We start from the raw sequence: 21,118 nt of genomic DNA, 5'->3' as shown, positions 1-21,118 counted from the left end.
TCCTCGTCCTCCAGTAGTGGGCCCTGGCTGGCCACATTTGTACCTGGCCTCTGCTGTTGCCAAAAACCTCCCTCTGAGTCACTTCGAAGAGACTGGCCTGAAAGTGCTAAAAATGACCCCTCTTCCTCCTCCTCCTCCTCCTCCTCCTGGGCCACCTCCTCTTCCATCATCGCCCTAAGTGTTTTCTCAAGGAGACATAGAAGTGGTATTGTAACGCTGATAACGGTGTCATCGCCACTGGCCATGTTGGTGGAGTACTCGAAACAGCGCAACAGGGCACACAGGTCTCGCATGGAGGCCCAGTCATTGGTGGTGAAGTGGTGCTGTTCTGTAGTGCGACTGACCCGTGCGTGCTGCAGCTGAAACTCCACTATGGCCTGCTGCTGCTCGCACAGTCTGTCCAGCATGTGCAAGGTGGAGTTCCACCTGGTGGGCACGTCGCATATGAGGCGGTGAGCGGGAAGGCCGAAGTTACGCTGTAGCGCAGACAGGCGAGCAGCAGCAGGATGTGAACGCCGGAAGCGCGAACAGACGGCCCGCACTTTATGCAGCAGCTCTGACATGTCGGGGTAGTTGTGAATGAACTTCTGCACCACCAAATTCAGCACATGCGCCAAGCAAGGGATGTGCGTCAAATTGGCTAGTCCCAGAGCTGCAACGAGATTTCGCCCATTATCACACACCACCAGGCCGGGCTTGAGGCTCACCGGCAGCAACCACTCGTCGGTCTGTTGTTCAATACCCCGCCACAACTCCTGTGCGGTGTGGGGCCTGTCCCCCAAACATATGAGTTTCAGAATGGCCTGCTGACGTTTACCCCGGGCTGTGCTGAAGTTGGTGGTGAAGGTGTGTGGCTGACTGGATGAGCAGGTGGAAGAAGAGGAGGAGGAAGCCGAGAAGGAGGAGGTGGCAACAGGAGGCAAAGAATGTTGCCCTGCGATCCTTGGCGGCGGAAGGACGTGCGCCAAACAGCTCTCCGCCTGGGGCCCAGCTGCCACTACATTTACCCAGTGTGCAGTTAGGGAGATATAGCGTCCCTGGCCGTGCTTACTGGTCCACGTATCTGTGGTTAGGTGGACCTTGCCACAGATGGCGTTGCGCAGTGCACACTTGATTTTATGGGATACTTGGTTGTGCAGGGAAGGCACGGCTCTCTTGGAGAAGTAGTGCCGGCTGGGAACAACATACTGTGGGACAGCAAGCGACATGAGCTGTTTGAAGCTGTCTGTATCCACCAGCCTAAATGACAGCATTTCATAGGCCAGTAGTTTAGAAATGCTGGCATTCAGGGCCAGGGATCGAGGGTGGCTAGGTGGGAATTTACGCTTTCTATCAAATGTTTGTGAGATGGAGAGCTGAACGCTGGCGTGTGACATGGTTGAGACGCTTGGTGACGGAGGTGGTGGTGGTGGTGTTGGTGGTACATCCCCTGTTTGCTGGGCGGCAGGTGCCAACGTTCCTCCAGAGGCGGAGGAAGAGGCCGAGGCGGCAGCAGCAGAAGAGGCCGAGGCGGCGGCAGCAGCAGAAGAGGTAGCAGGGGGAGCCTGAGTGACTTCCTTGGTTTTAAGGTGTTTACTCCACTGCAGTTCATGCTTTGCATGCAGGTGCCTGGTCATGCAGGTTGTGCTCAGGTTCAGAACGTTAATGCCTCGCTTCAGGCTCTGATGGCACAGCGTGCAAACCACTCGGGTCTTGTCGTCAGCACATTGTTTGAAGAAGTGCCATGCCAGGGAACTCCTTGAAGCTGCCTTTGGGGTGCTCGGTCCCAGATGGCGGCGGTCAGTAGCAGGCGGAGTCTCTTGGCGGCGGGTGTTCTGCTTTTGCCCACTGCTCCCTCTTTTGCTACGCTGTTGGCTCGGTCTCACCACTGCCTCTTCCTCCGAACTGTGAAAGTCAGTGGCACGACCTTCATTCCATGTGGGGTCTAGGACCTCATCGTCCCCTGCATCGTCTTCCACCCAGTCTTGATCCCTGACCTCCTGTTCAGTCTGCACACTGCAGAAAGACGCAGCAGTTGGCACCTGTGTTTCGTCATCATCAGAGACGTGCTGAGGTGGTATTCCCATGTCCTCATCATCAGGAAACATAAGTGGTTGTGCGTCAGTGCATTCTATGTCTTTCACCGCTGGGGAAGGGCTAGGTGGATGCCCTTGGGAAACCCTGCCAGCGGAGTCTTCAAACAGCATAAGAGACTGCTGCATAACTTGAGGCTGAGACAGTTTCCCTGGTATGCATGGGGGTGATGTGACAGACTGATGGGGTTGGTTTTCAGGCGCCATCTGTGCGCTTTCTGCAGAAGACTGGGTGGGAGATAATGTGAACGTGCTGGATCCACTGTCGGCCACCCAATTGACTAATGCCTGTACCTGCTCAGGCCTTACCATCCTTAGAACGGCATTGGGCCCCACCATATATCGCTGTAAATTCTGGCGGCTACTGGGACCTGAGGTAGTTGGTACACTAGGACGTGTGGATGTGGCAGAACGGCCACGTCCTCTCCCAGCACCAGAGGGTCCACTAACACCACCACGACCATGTCCACGTCCGCGTCCCTTACTAGATGTTTTTCTCATTGTTATGGTTCACCACAACAACAAATATATTATTTGGCCCAATGTATTGTATTCAAATTCAGCGGGATATAAATTTGAGGCCTAGTATTTAGGCGCTGGGTGACCGGTATGGATTTAGTGACAGAATTAGACTTGGAAATGCCCAGAAGCGTGTGTGTGAAGTTATTCTGAATGACCCAATGTGCACCTTGAATATTATATACCCTTTTATGGATAGATTTCAAATAGCTCTGATATAGCAGAAACCACTAAATTATGAAATTGCTAAATTGGGAATTGTACTTCAACCCAGAACAAAAAATGTGCTTTGACGGGCACTAAATAACTTTCCCAGCTACAACAGGACAACGGTAACGAGAGATTTAGAGGGATTTAAATTTGAGGCCTAGTATTTAGGCGCTGGGTGACAGGTATGGGTTTAGTGACAGAATTAGACTTGGAAATACACAGTAGCGGGTGTGTGTGAAGTTATTCTGAATGACCCAATGTGCACCTTGAATATTATATACCCTTTTAGGGATAGATTTCAAATAGCTCTGATATAGCAGAAACCACTAAATTATGAAATTGCTAAATTGGGAATTGTACTTCAACCCAGAACAAAAAATGTGCTTTGACGGACACTAAATAACTTTCCCAGCTACAACAGGACAACGGTAACGAGAGATTTAGAGGGATTTAAATTTGAGGCCTAGTATTTAGGCGCTGGGTGACAGGTATGGGTTTAGTGACAGAATTAGACTTGGAAATACACAGTAGCGGGTGTGTGTGAAGTTATTCTGAATGACCCTATGTGCACCTTCAATATTATATACCCTTTTATGGATAGATTTCAAATAGCTCTGATATAGCAGAAACCACTAAATTATGAAATTGCTAAATTGGGAATTGTACTTCAACCCAGAACAAAAAATGTGCTTTGACGGGCACTAAATAACTTTCCCAGCTACAACAGGACAACGGTAACGAGAGATTTAGAGGGATTTAAATTTGAGGCCTAGTATTTAGGCGCTGGGTGACAGGTATGGGTTTAGTGACAGAATTAGACTTGGAAATACACAGTAGCGGGTGTGTGTGAAGTTATTCTGAATGACCCAATGTGCACCTTGAATATTATATACCCTTTTAGGGATAGATTTCAAATAGCTCTGATATAGCAGAAACCACTAAATTATGAAATTGCTAAATTGGGAATTGTACTTCAACCCAGAACAAAAAATGTGCTTTGACGGACACTAAATAACTTTCCCAGCTACAACAGGACAACGGTAACGAGAGATTTAGAGGGATTTAAATTTGAGGCCTAGTATTTAGGCGCTGGGTGACAGGTATGGGTTTAGTGACAGAATTAGACTTGGAAATACACAGTAGCGGGTGTGTGTGAAGTTATTCTGAATGACCCTATGTGCACCTTCAATATTATATACCCTTTTATGGATAGATTTCAAATAGCTCTGATATAGCAGAAACCACTAAATTATGAAATTGCTAAATTGGGAATTGTACTTCAACCCAGAACAAAAAATGTGCTTTGACGGGCACTAAATAACTTTCCCAGCTACAACAGGACAACGGTAACGAGAGATTTAGAGGGATTTAAATTTGAGGCCTAGTATTTAGGCGCTGGGTGACAGGTATGGGTTTAGTGACAGAATTAGACTTGGAAATACACAGTAGCGGGTGTGTGTGAAGTTATTCTGAATGACCCTATGTGCACCTTCAATATTATATACCCTTTTATGGATAGATTTCAAATAGCTCTGATATAGCAGAAACCACTAAATTATGAAATTGCTAAATTGGGAATTGTACTTCAACCCAGAACAAAAAATGTGCTTTGACGGGCACTAAATAACTTTCCCAGCTACAACAGGACAACGGTAACGAGAGATTTAGAGGGATTTAAATTTGAGGCCTAGTATTTAGGCGCTGGGTGACAGGTATGGGTTTAGTGACAGAATTAGACTTGGAAATACACAGTAGCGGGTGTGTGTGAAGTTATTCTGAATGACCCAATGTGCACCTTGAATATTATATACCCTTTTAGGGATAGATTTCAAATAGCTCTGATATAGCAGAAACCACTAAATTATGAAATTGCTAAATTGGGAATTGTACTTCAACCCAGAACAAAAAATGTGCTTTGACGGACACTAAATAACTTTCCCAGCTACAACAGGACAACGGTAACGAGAGATTTAGAGGGATTTAAATTTGAGGCCTAGTATTTAGGCGCTGGGTGACAGGTATGGGTTTAGTGACAGAATTAGACTTGGAAATACACAGTAGCGGGTGTGTGTGAAGTTATTCTGAATGACCCTATGTGCACCTTCAATATTATATACCCTTTTATGGATAGATTTCAAATAGCTCTGATATAGCAGAAACCACTAAATTATGAAATTGCTAAATTGGGAATTGTACTTCAACCCAGAACAAAAAATGTGCTTTGACGGACACTAAATATCTTGCCCAGCAACAACAGTACAGCGGTGGGTAACGAGAGATTTAGAGGGAATTAAATTTGAGGCCTAGTATTTAGGCGCTGGGTCACCGGTATGGATTTAGTGACAGAATTAGACTTGGAAATACACAGTAGCGGGTGTGTGTGAAGTTATTCTGAATGACCCTATGTGCACCTTCAATATTATATACCCTTTTATGGATAGATTTCAAATAGCTCTGATATAGCAGAAACCACTAAATTATGAAATTGCTAAATTGGGAATTGTACTTCAACCCAGAACAAAAAATGTGCTTTGACGGACACTAAATATCTTGCCCAGCAACAACAGTACAGCGGTGGGTAACGAGAGATTTAGAGGGAATTAAATTTGAGGCCTAGTATTTAGGCGCTGGGTCACCGGTATGGATTTAGTGACAGAATTAGACTTGGAAATACACAGTAGCGGGTGTGTGTGAAGTTATTCTGAATGACCCTATGTGCACCTTCAATATTATATACCCTTTTATGGATAGATTTCAAATAGCTCTGATATAGCAGGAACCACTAAATTATGAAATTGCTAAATTGGGAATTGTACTTCAACCCAGAACAAAAAATGTGCTTTGACGGGCACTAAATAACTTTCCCAGCTACAACAGGACAACGGTAACGAGAGATTTAGAGGGATTTAAATTTGAGGCCTAGTATTTAGGCGCTGGGTGACAGGTATGGGTTTAGTGACAGAATTAGACTTGGAAATACACAGTAGCGGGTGTGTGTGAAGTTATTCTGAATGACCCTATGTGCACCTTCAATATTATATACCCTTTTTGGGATAGATTTCAAATAGCTCTGATATAGCAGGAACCACTAAATTATGAAATTGCTAAATTGGGAATTGTATTTCAACCCAGAACAAGAAATGTGCTTGAACGGACACTAAATAACTCGCCCAGCTACAGCACTAGGGACAGATTTAGCTGGATATAAATTTGAGGCCTAGTATTTAGGCGCTGGGTGACCGGTATGGATTTAGTGACAGAATTAGACTGGGATATGGCCAAAAAATGAACAGACTATTGCTGGTTAAATGCACTTGGTGTGACAGCTTCACCCTGATGTAGGCTTTAGCCAAAAAACAACCACACCATTGAGGGTTAAATGCACTTGGTGACAGGCGCAGCTTGCCCCTGATTTTGTATATGGCCAAAAAATGAACAGACTATTGCTGGTTAAATGCACTTGGTGTGACAGCTTCACCCTGATGTAGGCTTTAGCCAAAAAACAACCACACCATTGAGGGTTAAATGCACTTGGTGACAGGCGCAGCTTGCCCCTGATTTTGTATATGGCCAAAAAATGAACAGACTATTGCTGGTTAAATGCACTTGGTGTGACAGCTTCACCCTGATGTAGGCTTTAGCCAAAAAACAACCACACCATTGAGGGTTAAATGCACTTGGTCGCAGCTTGTGCTGGCGCACCACAAGACACAAAATGGCCGCCGATCAACCCAGAAAAATGAGACTGACAAACGGTCTGTGCAGCCTAAAAACAGTGAGCAATTGAGGATCAGCAGCTCAATGGTCCACAGCTGCAGATCGATCAGTTAATCAAGTCCTTTGGAGGAGTTAATCTGCCTAATCTCGCCCTACTGTCGCAGCCGCAACCTCTCCCTACGCTAATCAGAGCAGAGTGACGGGCGGCGCTATGTGACTCCAGCTTAAATAGAGGCTGGGTCACATGGTGCTCTGGCCAATCACAGCCATGCCAATAGTAGGCATGGCTGTGATGGCCTCTTGGGGCAAGTAGTATGACGCTTGTTGATTGGCTGCTTTGCAGCCTTTCAAAAAGCGCCAAGAAAGCGTCACAAAAGCGCGAAGAAAGCGACGAACACCGAACCCGAACCCGGACTTTTACGAAAATGTCCGGGTTCGGGTCCGTGTCACGGACACCCCAAAATTCGGTACGAACCCGAACTATACAGTTCGAGTTCGCTCATCCCTACTTGTAACACTAATAAGTCACATGACACCGGGGAGGGAAACCGGCTAATTGGGCACAATTTGGCCATTTTCACTTAGGGCCGTACTCACTTTTGTTGCCAGCGGTTTAGACATTGATGGCGGTGTGTTGAGTTATTTTGAGGCCTCACCAAATTTACACTGTTATACAAGCTGTACACCGACTACTTTACATTGTATCAAACTAGTGTCAGGTCTTCAGTGTTGTCCCAGGAAAATATATAATACAATATTTACTAAAATGTGCGGGGTGCACTTACTTTTGTGAGATACTGTATATAAGTAGTTGTCACCTTACATCCACAGACTGATGTTCACACTCTTAAGCAGCCCCTGCCTAGGAAATACTAACCTGGATCTTATACCTAAGATTAATTACTGCCGACCAAAGCTAATTAGAGGGCACCCCACCATGTAAATTAGGGCACACAATCATATTATGTAGTAGGATGCCCATACAAAAGCATTGGGGCTTACTGTATCTATAAACCTCTGATTTTATACAGAATGTTATCAAGGCTTCTACGCCAGCTTTCTAGTGTAGAAAAATAGCTAATTTTTGCAAATATCCTGATTTACACTCCACTCGACTATTTTCTAAAAAGTGGGGGAACCTAAATGGCCCAACAAAGTTAAAGGGGTATTCCGGTAAAGTAACTTAATTTTTTAAAAACTGCATCAAGGCTGTAAGCTGTGACCCAACCAGAACCCATACCTATAACCAGAGTTTCAATTTACCTTGAAATCCATTTGTCTAGCTCCTGTGTGAGCCTATAACACACTGAGAGTGTTATGGCGCCTGATCTTCCCTCACAAAACTACAATCCCCACAATCCCGAGCTTTCCTGCTGTGAGTGTTGATGTGTACTGATTGGCTGCCTGATATACAGTCCGGTCACGCCCCCTCTACTCACCAATCACCAACACACTGACACGCCCTTTGTTTCACAAGACAGTTAGCTAGAGAATTAATAGCAACACACTGAGCATGCTTGACCATGGTAATTTATGAGAACACACACAGTGGGAAGCAGAGGAAGAAAACTACTTTTATATAACTACTGAACGGTAAATATGTGAAAATTACATTATATTAGGTCATTATTGATGATGAATTAGTCTAAACCATAAGTTATATTTATGGTAACCGGACCCATAGAACTGTCTATTCTTGTCCGCAATTGTGGACAAGAATAGGACATGTTCTATTTTTTTCCGGAGCTGCGGACCGGAAGATCGGGGCGCGCTCCGGAAATGCGGATGCGTATCCATTCCTGCCCCATAGAGAATGAATGGGTCCGCACGCGTTCCACAATTTGCGGATGCGGACCCATTCTACGGACGTGTGAAAGGACCCCAAGACCGGTGTATGTATGGAGGCATTACTGGGAAAAGCTTGCACAATTGGGATGTAGTACGAGACACTGAACAAGCAGGAAGTGCAATCAACAGAGGCAAATTGTAGGTAGTAAAGTGACCTTGAAATCCTTCAAACTGCTATTTAAATACTATTGGAATCATTAAAAAAATCATTAAATCAGGTCTCCAGGTCACAGGCTTATGCTGACTACCTTATTTTTCCATTTTTAGCTGTAACTTGTAACTAGAGATGAGCCAATTTCTTCAAAATTTGATTCAGCTGCTTCACTGAATGTTACAAAAAAATTATAGCGGGTGATTGCACCGCCCCCCGTCATTGTACCCCTCAGATGCCGCGTTCATACATGATCGCGGCATCTGAGAGTAAAAACTGTATAAAATTAACAGAGAAAAAAAATTCAATCATACTTACCGCCTCCATTTGCTCGCAAGGGGCCGGCTGCCGCAATCTTGCTTGAAGATCTGGTGCAAAATCTCACGCGGCCCGAGATGACGCTGTTATGCCGGCTGGTGTGTTGACGTCATACGTCACCACGCATGGGATTTCGGCCGAGATCTTCAATCTGGGTGGCAGCGGCCGGCCCGTCGTTATTAAATGGAGTTGGTAAGTATGATTTGTTTTTGCTTTTTTTAATAACACCATTTGGGGTTAAATCGATTCACTACCGCGAAGCGCGAGGAGATTCGGCTTTGCGGTGAATCAAATTTGTCCTGAAATTCTGATCAAATTCCACTTCGTTGGATTCGATTCGCTCAAATCTACTTGTAACCTATAAAGTGCAATGGTATACCCAACCTAAGATGCCATAAAGTGAGAGAACAGACTGCGGAAAAAAATATCATTGTAAAGACACATGGGCCTCATTTACTAGATCTGTCTTTGTTGCCTATAACAACCAATCAGAGCTCAGCTTTCATTTGTTAGACTGTTGTGGTAAAAATTAAAGCTGTGCTGTGATTGGCTGCCGTGGGCAACAAAGCCTGTCTTTCTTTTCAACAGTTTAATTTCGTTTTGGGCTAAATGTGCCCACAAGCGTACTGCGCCTACAGGCATCTTTGTGTATAGAGTCCGACAGTATATCTAATAGACATGTCCCTGCAAATACAATATAATCCACATTGTCATCAACTCACATAAATGACTCTGCTTGGAGATCCAGATGTGTTCGAGGTTGGAACTGATATGATACTCTCCGAAGACGTTCTTGTTTCCTATCAGATTATGAAGTAAATACAACATTAGAAAACGTCACTGTATTTTTTGGGTGCAAATACATTGAAAAATATGACATTCAAGTCAAATGGATGCAATGGAAGACGTGTTGTCTTCAGATTCACATTGGTGTCAGGGCTGTGACATCACAATTTGGTTTTCATCAGCTAAGCTGCTGTGACATCATCAGTGTGTTTCTGTCAAGTAAGCTGCTGTGACATCATCAGTGAGCTACGGGTAGTTAAAGTGTTTTGACATCACAATTACATTCAGTCAAGTAAGCTATGACATCACAAGCGGGTCAGGTCAGGTAGGCTTCTGTCAACTTCTGTTACATCACAAGTATATTAAAGTAAGTAAAGCACTGTGACATCACAAGCGGGATTCTGGTAGCTAAAGTGCAACTACTTTCAGTCAGGCACGCTACTATGACATCATGAGTGAGTTTCAGTCAAGTAAGCTTCTGTGACATCACAAGTAAGTTTTTGGTAGCTAAAATGTTGTGACATCACAAGCATTTTAAAGTAAGTAAAGCACTGTGACATCACAAGCGGGATTTAGGTAGCTAAAGTGTTGTGACATCACAAGCGGGAGTTAGGTAGCTAAAGTGTTATGACATCACAACTACTTCAATCAGGCGAGCTGCTGTGACATCAAAACTAAGTTTCCGGTAGCTAAAATGTTGTGACATCACGAGAGGGATTTTGGTAACTATAGTGTTGCAACATCACTACTACATTCTGTCAAGTAAGCTGCTGTGACATCATAAGTAATCTACGGGTAGTTAAAGTGTTTTGACATCACAATTACATTCAGTCAAGTAAGCTATGACATCACAAGCGGGTCAGGTCAGGTAGGCTTCTGTCAACTTCTGTTACATCACAAGTATATTAAAGTAAGTAAAGCACTGTGACATCACAAGCGGGATTCTGGTAGCTAAAGTGCAACTACTTTCAGTCAGGCACTCTACTATGACATCATGAGTGAGTTTTAATCAAGTAAGCTTCTGTGACATCACAAGTAAGTTTCCGGTAGCTAAAATGTTGCGACATCACGAGAGGTATTTTGGTAACTATAGTGTTGTGACATCACTACTACATTCAGTCAGGTAAGCTGCTATGACATCATAAGTGGGATTCAGCCAGGTAAGCTGCTGTCAGCCTCGGTGACATCACAAGTGTGTTAAAGTAAGATAAAGCACTAGCACAAGGATTCAAGTGAGACCAGGTCTGCTCAGAGACGTAAAAGTGATGCTAAAGTTATCTGAGGGTGCAAGTTCCTCCGACTAGAACAGTCAGAATGTCTGCACCAAGAGGTCTGGAAAACTAGGACGGTCAGGAGCCCAGAAAGAGCCAACTGAGTCAGCTTCTCAAATATTAACCTTTGATTTACCTTGTTTCTTTCTTCCGTTTTGGCAGCCTGTCTGCAGATTGGATGCCATATTGAATTCCCTACGAACAAATAAAACACACAGGATTGGGACCAAATGTTTTCATTGCCTCTGAATATTAGTATATTCACAAAGAGCAAGCAGAGGTCTTAATAACAGAAACACAAAGAGGGGCATTTACTAAAGTGCTTGCGATTGTGGCGTAAAAGAAAGTCATAAATTACGGCGCACACCATATTTGTGGGGTCATTTGCGACTTTTTGAGCCTCTTACCACTTTCCTAAATTGGCGAGAAAAAAGTGTGGGGCTTAGATGGAGGGACGGGATAAGCGGGAGGGGGAGGGGCTTTGATCTGCCCAACATGTACCATTGGCATCCTTTATCAAAATGGTGTAAAGTAGAACTGGCTTAGTTGCCCCTAGCAACCAATCAGATTCCTTCTTTCATTTTCTAAAGGAGCTGTGGAAAATAAAAGGTGGAATCTGATTGGTTGCTGTGGGCAGCTAAGCCAGTTCTACTTTACACCAGTTTGATAAATGACCCCACCTATAGCTGTGAATGGAAAAAAGGATTGGGGGCACTGAAATCTGATGTGTGTCTATGAACAGCGTCATAAATCTTTCATACTCCGCCATATATAAACGGACATGGTTGTAACTCTAAGGCCATAGTTCACTTTCCGGACAGTGTGACGGAGAGACGTGTTAGTCACAGGTTTTGCCGTCAGGACTCAGGAGCATTGGATAAAAAAAGAAAAAGGTCTCGTAATTTGGGAACATTGGCTGCTTCTAAATATAACAACTGCACCCGCTATACACAGCTCTGCCGGGATTTATAGTCAGTACATAGTGACACTGTCCGGCTCCGCTGCTCTCAAAGTGCGCCTTCCCCTTTATATTACTTGTGGCCAATGGCTATAAAATATAAAAATCTACCAGTCTGTACTATATCTTCCTTATCTATTTTTCCTCCTTGGTTTTTTACTCTTGGGGGCATTTGTTGCAGGTGCACACAATTCTGTGGTCATCTAGTGGACCCTGACTACAAACAGCCTCCTCTGTAGTCAGGTTCTATCAGTTTCCAATGGGCTCCTAGAGTTTTCTCTCTAGGGATCAATCCTGTAGCCTCCTTCTCTCAGTAGTCACACGGCAGTATGTCCCGGCTCAGGAGAACCATCTCTGCAGCATCTTGGAGATAGGGAGGACTGAGAAGGCATGACAATACAGAAGGGGCGGGAAGAATTGGCTGCTTCATACACTTCAGGCTCTGTCCATATCATGTTTATGGCTTCCTTTTAAGCTATACTACAAATGTGTCCCACAGGTTTTTTTATGGACACTGTTGTATGAAATAGTTTACACTACTATGCTATTCCCTAGATTTTTTGCGATTGTTTGTTATATTTTGTACTAATGTCATATTGTGTTATGTATCTGCCATGTCATATGCTTCAGGAATGATAAGGTATGGTTGGCATTAGGAGTGGACCTTACCATTCCATTCCTTCCCTCTTGGTGGGAGTGGGATGGTCCTGCTTCCCGCCAGGAGGGAGAGCTCTAAAGAGATAGCTGGGCAAGCCTGCAGTGAGGAAGCATGTCCATCTGCTCCCACTCCAGGGGCCCTTGGGACTAGAGATCCAGCTAGACCGTTGGGATCACTACGCCAGGGAAACTGCAAGATCCCAGGCTACAGAAGATCTGTAAGAGTTTACAGTCAGCAGAGTGATAAGCACTACAGCAATACAGAATGAGCTGCAGGTGAGGGGATAACAAGTTAAGACACCCATCACTACAGTTCAGGACAGGCACACTTAAAAGCCTGCATTGCACAAGTGGACACCTATAGCCAAAAGGGCCAGCTTATTGCTGGTAGTGAAGGGAAATAATGAGAGATAGAAGCACTACTCTAGAGTGCTATTGTCTGCCATCTTGCCTGCCACCATACCTCATTATCTTGGGTTAGAGACATTACCCCTTGTACAGACGACAGCTGGATGTACTGTAATTCCTCCTTTGTTCTCCTACATCTGCCTGATTCCTTCATACCACCTTTTCACTGCACCTAACCCCAGGGAGCGAAGACCTGAGGTAGTACAGGACACAACATCTCATCATGGCCACTACTACTCCCATGCTCTTCACCAGCTCCCCAGGGGCTCGCTGACTAATGCCCAGACACAGACCAAAAGGACCTTATGTCATGTTTACTGTGTACATTGGGAGCTTTACCGCTGTAAACACTACCCATATATCACATACATAATGTGAACACAGCCTGACAGGTGCTGGAAGACGGCTTGCTTTGCCAATACCTATTCCTCCTAAATACACCGTAAACATGCATGCTTTCTTTGGCCAACTGTGCAGGTTTATTTAATTGGGGAAAAGGTAATAAGCTGGTGCTAGAGTCTTCTGGCATTGACTTCTCTCCTGTAGGAACAAGATGTATCGTGCCTGATCCCTCTTTTTCTTGACATCCACCTTTGGGAGACCCCAATACACATTAGAGAATAGTCCAATCCTGCCGATATCTGATAATATAGTATGTGTTACAGTTCAGTTTTCTGTGATATGTCATTGCCCACACAGCATCCCGTTAATGCATCCTCTAAAGGTTCAAGAACAGTATAAAAAAAAATACAAAAACAATATTTTAGAGTGTAAAACTGAGCGTTCACACTAAAGGAAATCTCTTTAATAAAGTATTTCTTCTAAGCACCATATGGCGGTTCATATACTACAATACGGATCCTTATTACAGTCCGTGTACCACCCTATGCCTCCATGCGCATAAGGTCACACATCGGTAAATAATAAGATAGCAGAGTGCTCACCTTGCAGGTACATCTCCTCCCCCTCGGCAAACATCTGGTTGCAGCGGACACATCGTGCACAGGTTGGGTGATAATGTTTCTCTCCCGCCTACAAGGAATCAGTGGGATTCGTTAGGATGAGGTTTAAACATTTTACATGGGTTCTAAATAACTCAGTTTACCAAAAGTCAATGGGGGAGATTTATATCATAAGCAGGATTGTTAAAGTTTTTAGTTTTTTCTGAAGTGCAGGGCTTGATCATTTTTATCCATATACAGTAGCCCAGATTTACCAATGTGACTGCACCTTCTGTGTAAATTGTGCCAAAATGTTGGCACATCTAGGCTTAGAGAAGTTATCTGAGCCTAACCTGGCAATGGGGTGCATGGCTTACTCAAAAGGGATGAGATCTAAGATGCACAATTTAGGGTCAAAATTGCACCACCATTCTGACGCAAAATTCTGGTTCAAAGTAAGACAACCAATAGTAGGTATGGAGTCAGAGAAAAATGTCTGTCCCTGCACCTTAACCCCTGTGATAAATCTGGTGCAGGTCCAGACCACCTGTCTAAGGGGATGAAGTTGTATACAACTTTTTTTGTTTGTTTGTCTGCTTGATTGGAAGACAAATGCTGCAGTCGTCAATTTAAAAATTTGTTGCATGAAATCCTAATGGATTTTTCAGTCTAAAGTCTAGTCCTATTTATGAGAAAGGCTCTGTCAGTTTCTACACTTGAAACTCTTTTTGCAACTTTTTGCAAAAAGTTGCAATGACAAATCTGGATTAAAAAAACAAACAAAAAATATCTGGCTACCCTGTAATAAATGTAACCTGCCAAGCATGGTGCAAACCGGCCTAAGAATGGAGCAAATACGTCATCAATTTGATGCAAATGCCTACTCAACCGACAAAACAGGCAAAATGACTTCACTTTTCTGGCGCGGCACACTTTATACATTATTCCCTGACTTTACATCATCCATAGGATTAGGAAATCTGTCCCAATGATCACCTGGAAGAGCACGATGACTACCAGAAAATTTTCTGTAGACTGATAAGTCAAAAATGTTACTTTTTGGCTTAAAGATGAGTATGATATGTGTTCAAGGTTGATCATTTTTTACAAGGCTTTTAAAGTTCTGCAACACCAGTCAAGAACCACCAACATAACAAACCTATTGACCTAAACAGGAATCCGCTTTGTATTTCATGTGTCACTGATGCGGGAGGCCACATGTAGCTCAGCCCTATCTCATATCCAAAGGATCTGATCAATCCAAGCGGTCAGGGCCCCCACTGAACCATTCCCCAATCCTGTGGTCCCTTTCCTCCGTATGAATGGAGCAGGAGGTTGTGTTTCCTGCAGCTCCATTCATTCCTTATGGGACTTCCGTAAATAGCTGAGTGCTGTACTAAAATCTTAGCATAACCCCTTTAACTCTCTTACCAGGTCTGTCGTACTCACAAAAATGTCCAATTCGATACACAATAGATAAAGACCCTAGTGGACCGTTTTATAAAGGGTTTAGATGAATTCTTAAAAGTAAACCCCACCCATCCCTTGGTTGAACTTGATGGACTTATGTCTTTTTTCAACCGTATTAACTATTTAACCCTATTTAACCCTATTAAGAAGCGGAATGGTGTCACCCAGTTGTTAATGTATTCATACATTTCCAGGAGGAATGGCACAAAGTTGTAAGAACATATGTTTGTGATCCGGCAATACATGGAGAATACGAGTGCTTAGTGAGATGTGTCAGGACATCTCATTAAGCCATTAGAACTTTTGTTAAATCAGTTAAAATGCGGAAATTGGACTTGTGAGGAGTCAATATGAGTCAATACACGGATCTGACCACCAATTACCATAAATGACTTTATTGCTGCTCTAAGGTTCCTGAAACCTTACATTTACAATTTTAAAGGATTCACGCACTTTCTAGCCCAACTTATGTATAAGGCAGTGAACAGAAACGTAAAAATCTGTCTTGTCAGATTCACAATGTCGTCCTCTACTGCTCATTACCCACCAGGGTGTGCAGGGAGAGGTTCCCCTGTGATTTACACCAGTAACCCCATCTCATAACCTAATCAGTTAATAATTAATTTGTAGCTCGCTCCTCGGTAGCATAGGCAAAACCAGGAATAAAGCTGCAATCAGTGTTTACAGATATACAGTCAGGTCCATAAATATTAGGACCTCAACACAATTCTAACATGTTTGGCTCTACACACCACCACAATGGATATGAAATGAAACAAACAAGATGTGCTGTAACTGCAGACTGTCAGCTTTAATTTGAGGGTATTTACATCCAAATCAGGTGGAAATGAAACAAACAAGATGTGCTGTAACTGCAGACTGTCAGCTTTAATTTGAGGGTATTTACATCCAAATCAGGTGAACAGTGCAGGAATTACAACAGTTTGCATATGTGCCTCCCACTTGTTAAGGGACCAAAAGTAATAGGACAGAATAATAATCATAAATCAAACTTTCACTTTTTAATAATTGGTTGCAAATCCTTTGCAGTCAATTACAGCCTAAAGTCTGGAACGCATAGACATCACCAGATGCTGGGTTTCATCCCTGGTGATGCCCTGCCAGGCCTCTACTGCAACTGTCCTCAGTTCCTGCTTGTTCTTGGGGCATTTTCCCTTCAGTTTTGTCTTCAGCAAGTGAAATGCATGCTCAATCAGAATCAGGTCAGGTGATTGACTTGGCCATTGCAGAACATTCCACTTCTTTCCCTTAAAAAACTCTTTGGTTGCTTTTGCAGTATGCTTTGGATCATTGTCCATCTGCACTGTGAAGCCCCGTCCAATGAGTTCTAAAGCATTTGGCTGAATATGAGCAGATAATATTGCCCGAAACACTTCAGAATTCATCCTGCTGCTTTTGTCAGCAGTCACATCATCAATAAATACAAGAGAACCAGTTCCATTGGCAGCCATACATGCCCACGCCATGACACTACCACCACCATGCTTCACTGATGAGGTGGTATGCTTAGGATCATGAGCAGTTCCTTTCCTTCTCCATACTTTTCTCTTCCCATCACTCTGGTACAAGTTGATCTCTGTCTCATCTGACCATAGGATGTTGTTCCAGAACTGTGAAGGCTTTTTGAGATTTTGTTTGGCAAACTCTAATTTGGCCTTCCTGTTTTTGAGGCTCATCAATAGTTTACATCTTGTGGTAAACCCTCTGTGTTCACTCTGGTGAAGCCTTCTCTTGATTGTTAACTTTGACACACCTACCTCCTGGAGAGTGTTCTTGATCTGGCCAACTGTTGTGAAGGGTGTTTTCTTCACCAGGGAAATAATTCTTCTGTCATCCACCACAATTGTTTTCCTTGGTCGTCCAGGTCTTTTGGTGTTGCTGAGCTCACCGGTGTGCTCCTTCTTTTTAAGAATGTTCCAAACAGTTGTTCTGGCCATGTCTAATGTTTTTGCTATCTCTCTGATGGGTTTGTTTTGTTTTTTCAGCCTAATGATGGCTTGCTTCACTGATAGTGACAGCTCTTTGGATCTCATCTTGAGAGTTGACAGCAACAGATTCCAAATGCAAATAGCACACTTGAAATGAACTCTGGACCTTTTATCTGCTCATTGTAATTGGGATAATGAGGGAATAACACACACCTGGCCATGGAACAGCTGAGAAGCCAATTGTCCCATTACTTTTGGCCCCTTAACAAGTGGGAGGCACATATGCAAACCAAACTGTTGTAATTCCTACACTGTTCACCTGATTTGGATGTAAATACCCTCAAATTAAAGCTGACAGTCTGCAGTTAGTTTCATTTCAAATCCATTGTGGTGGTATATAGAGCCAAAAATGTTAGAATTGTGTCAATGTCACAATATTTATGGATCTGACTGTATACAATAAATCAGGGATTAAGGTGAAAAATAAATACTCTATAATAGGTGTGCCATGTCCTGAGGATGAAAGGAGCTCAGACAGGAGGTGAGAAGATGTTACATCAAAAAGAAGGCATCAAAATCTCTAAAATAAACAGAAATTTTCTTTTTTATACATCTAGTTCTCTACAGAACCAGTACATTCATGCTCATATTGAATGGTTATTTCATAATTGCCTTATAGGTGGGGGTCCAAATGTTGAGACGCTCATATATCTTGGGCACACTTACATTTATAGAGAATGGGAGATTTGAGATTGTTGTGTCTGGTAGAAGCCAGAACCTGGATTCTAGGTGGGTAATTTTGGTCATACGCTCAGCTTCAGATGAGGATATCCTCACGTGGACCTTTTGGGACTCGTTTGAACCAGGACCTGGATGCTTGGTTGGTCATTCTGGGCCCACTCTTAAGTTCAGATGAGGTTATCCTCACATGGTCATCATGGGGCTTGTTGTGGATGTAAGGAACCAGAACCTGAATCCTTGGTGGGTCATTCTGGGCTTACTCTCAGCTTCAAATGAGGTTATCTTCATGTGGAACTCAAGGGGCCTGTTGTGGCGGGTACAAACCAAAACCTGGATCTTTGTGGGTCATTCTGGGCCCACTCTGTTTGAGATGGGGTGATCCTCACATGGGCCTCATAAGGCCTGTTGTGGCTGGTACAACCCAGAACCTGGATGCTTGGTGTGTCATTGTGGGCCCACTTTCAGCTTGAGATCCATCCACATTTCTTGTTTGGTGTACTTACCTCCAGCACCCGGCCCGTGATGAACTTCTCACAGTGATCACATTTTATGCCAAAATTTGCATGGTAGTCCATTTCACAATACGGTATCCCATCTCTGCAAGACAGATGAGAAGTCAAGGGTTCATATAATGGAAGGTTGCCACAAATATAGGACAAATATAGGACTATATGACCTAGCCATGATCAATTGCCCCACTGTCCTACACCCATCATCTTTATCTGCCTATACTTCTTTGTATAAATGCACCACACAACCCATATACATAATAGTAATAAACCCCCTAGGTGAGCACATGTAGCTGTACTATAGGCCGTGTTTCCAGGACACATCCCATGTTCACTTGTTTTTGCCTGTGATCCGCCTACTTACTTGCTAATATATTCCGCCTTCAAATAGACACCACAGGTCTTACATTTGAAACAGTCCAAGTGCCAGTGCTTTTCCAGAGCCACCAATGACTGCCCATTTTTTATTTCCAAGCCGCAGCCTCCGCAGTCTGTAAATAGTGAAAAAAATCACATTGTCAGTCTATATAACATTATATGGTATAGCACAGTTGTCAGCCGCCACTAAGGGGAGCTCACTGCTTACAGAATTTTAGTGGATAATGTAATAAACAAAGGACATTTGGAGAAGCCCTCAATAGGGTTTTGGGCCAATTCTCATACTAGCTATGGAGTCCACTAATTATGAAGTTGTCGTTGTTGTGACAGATGTTCACTACGATGTTATAGAGAATGAGGTTGCAGTATGATATACGGTGCAAGAAGTGGAGCACGTAGTTCTAAAATAGATATACTCCTATATGCTGGGAATATAGGGGTACAGGAAATAAACTACAATGAAGTGACAGAGACTGTGAGGGATGAGAATCCATTTTGTATAAACATGTCCTCCATCTTGTGCATATGTGGAAAATTACTGAGCCAGCTGTGAAGGGTGGGAGGGGGGGGGGGGGGTTTCTGTGAAATAACCAAATGTTCTAGCTACAAGCCAAGACAAGCAGCTCCCTCGCTCCCCTTATCAGAGTTTGATGTCCAAGAAAGTTATGTTTTGTTTTCTTAGTTTCGGGATGCACTGCTGAAGAATGTCAACTTTAAGATAAGATGCTGCAGAAACTTTTTAATTATTCAAATTCTGTTAGTATGGTACGGAAGTATTGGCTTTTATGAATAACGAATCAAATCGTTAGTTTTGATTTCCACCCCCTTGGTGGTGGGCCAGATTTGTCTATGATTATCTGTAGTGTTATAAAGATGTATACTTGTGTGGAATAAAGGAGAGAATCTGATTCAGCAGCGTGCCTGTGTCATCTCTCTGAGTGCTCATAAGGACACTTCAATTGGGACCCAGACAATTATAGAAGAAGGGGGTTTTGCCCCAACAAAACTTGGCGCCCAACATGGGGCTCGACTAAAGGACACTTCATTGATCTCCCGACAACTTGGATAATCCGGACCAGGACGGACAGATATAAAAGACAGCGCTGCAAGGTAAGAGACTTTATCTTACATTATATCTTTGCCTCCCTGACCAGTTGTCTGGTTCGAGGGATTGTTGAAGGAAAGTACATATAAAGTCCTTTTACAGTCGAGTCCATATTGATAAAGAACCTGGACAGTTGAAAATACCTATGATTGTTGTGTTTAGTTTCTGATCATGAGTAAGTTTGATTGATGATGTTTTTAGGTCTGGCTAGGAGTCACGGTATACATCTTGTTTGAGATAAGATGCTCCAGAAACTTTTTAACTATTGGAATTATGTTAGTATGGTGCAGAAGAATTGCCTTTTATGAATAACGAATCAAATCGTTAGTTTCGATTTCCACCCTCTTGGTTGTGGGCTAAATTTGTCTATGATTATCTGTAGTGTTATAAAGATGTATACTTGTGTGGAATAAAGGAAAGAATATGATTCAGCAGTGTGTCTGTGTCAGCTCTCTGAGTGCTCATAAGGACTACTTTAAATTGGGATCCCGGCAATTATAGAAGGGGGTGACCACTAATATGCCTTTTTACTGATGTAAACAAAGTTTTTTTTTAGCTAAACAGCTGGATTTAATCAATCATTACATGTACCCAAAATGGTGCATTAAAAACGAACTTGTCTTGCTAAAAATAAGACCTCATACATGTACATTGATGAATAAACAAAAAAAGTTATAGCTCTTTGAATGCGATTTTTTTTAAATCTGTGTGGTCACTAAGGGGTTAAAAGGATTGTGGGAAAACCTTGAATTTGTCAAACTTGTGAATGCAGATCTGAAATATTATACAGGCTGTACGTGATCAGAGGATTTCCCTTAAATCTCCCCTTTTCCCTATACGTTTTTTACTATGCTTTTTCTCTTGCCATCCCCCACTTTTCCTGTCCATACTTTTGTCATGAAGTGATATTGAGGAGATGGCACCTTCCTCTTCCTGGATCCTCCTAATTTCCTCCTCCGGTTTACATGTCCCTTTGGGCCTCAGCAGTAGCAACAGCTTCAGGGGCGAGATCAGAGGTTTTCCCAGTTTCCCCAGTTGCCTGAGGTTCCCGAGACTTGCCCGTCTCCCTCTCCCTTTGGCGTTTTTCCTGACGCTCAGTTGGGCAGGAGT

At 43.3% G+C, this 21,118-nt stretch overlaps 1 protein-coding gene across 9 annotated transcripts in view; it reads right to left on the bottom strand.

Annotated features, from left to right (window-relative positions):
* Positions 1–21,118, bottom strand: part of ABLIM2 (actin binding LIM protein family member 2) — a 196,031-nt gene that overhangs the window by 86,892 nt on the left and 88,021 nt on the right. For all 9 annotated transcript variants that reach the window (XM_044295879.1, XM_044295878.1, XM_044295880.1 and 6 more), the window contains exons 5-9: positions 18,890–19,016; positions 18,520–18,613; positions 13,860–13,947; positions 11,029–11,087; positions 9,558–9,635 (exon numbers count right to left, since the gene is read on the bottom strand). In XM_044295879.1, coding sequence (XP_044151814.1) covers positions 9,558–9,635; positions 11,029–11,087; positions 13,860–13,947; positions 18,520–18,613; positions 18,890–19,016 — 446 coding nt within the window. The remainder of the gene's footprint in view (positions 1–9,557; positions 9,636–11,028; positions 11,088–13,859; positions 13,948–18,519; positions 18,614–18,889; positions 19,017–21,118) is intronic.

The sequence above is a fragment of the Bufo gargarizans genome, chromosome 1, assembly GCF_014858855.1.
Source record: "Bufo gargarizans isolate SCDJY-AF-19 chromosome 1, ASM1485885v1, whole genome shotgun sequence".
In the NCBI taxonomy this organism is placed as follows: Eukaryota; Metazoa; Chordata; class Amphibia; order Anura; family Bufonidae; genus Bufo; species Bufo gargarizans.
This window is presented reverse-complemented; position numbering and strand designations above follow the sequence as displayed.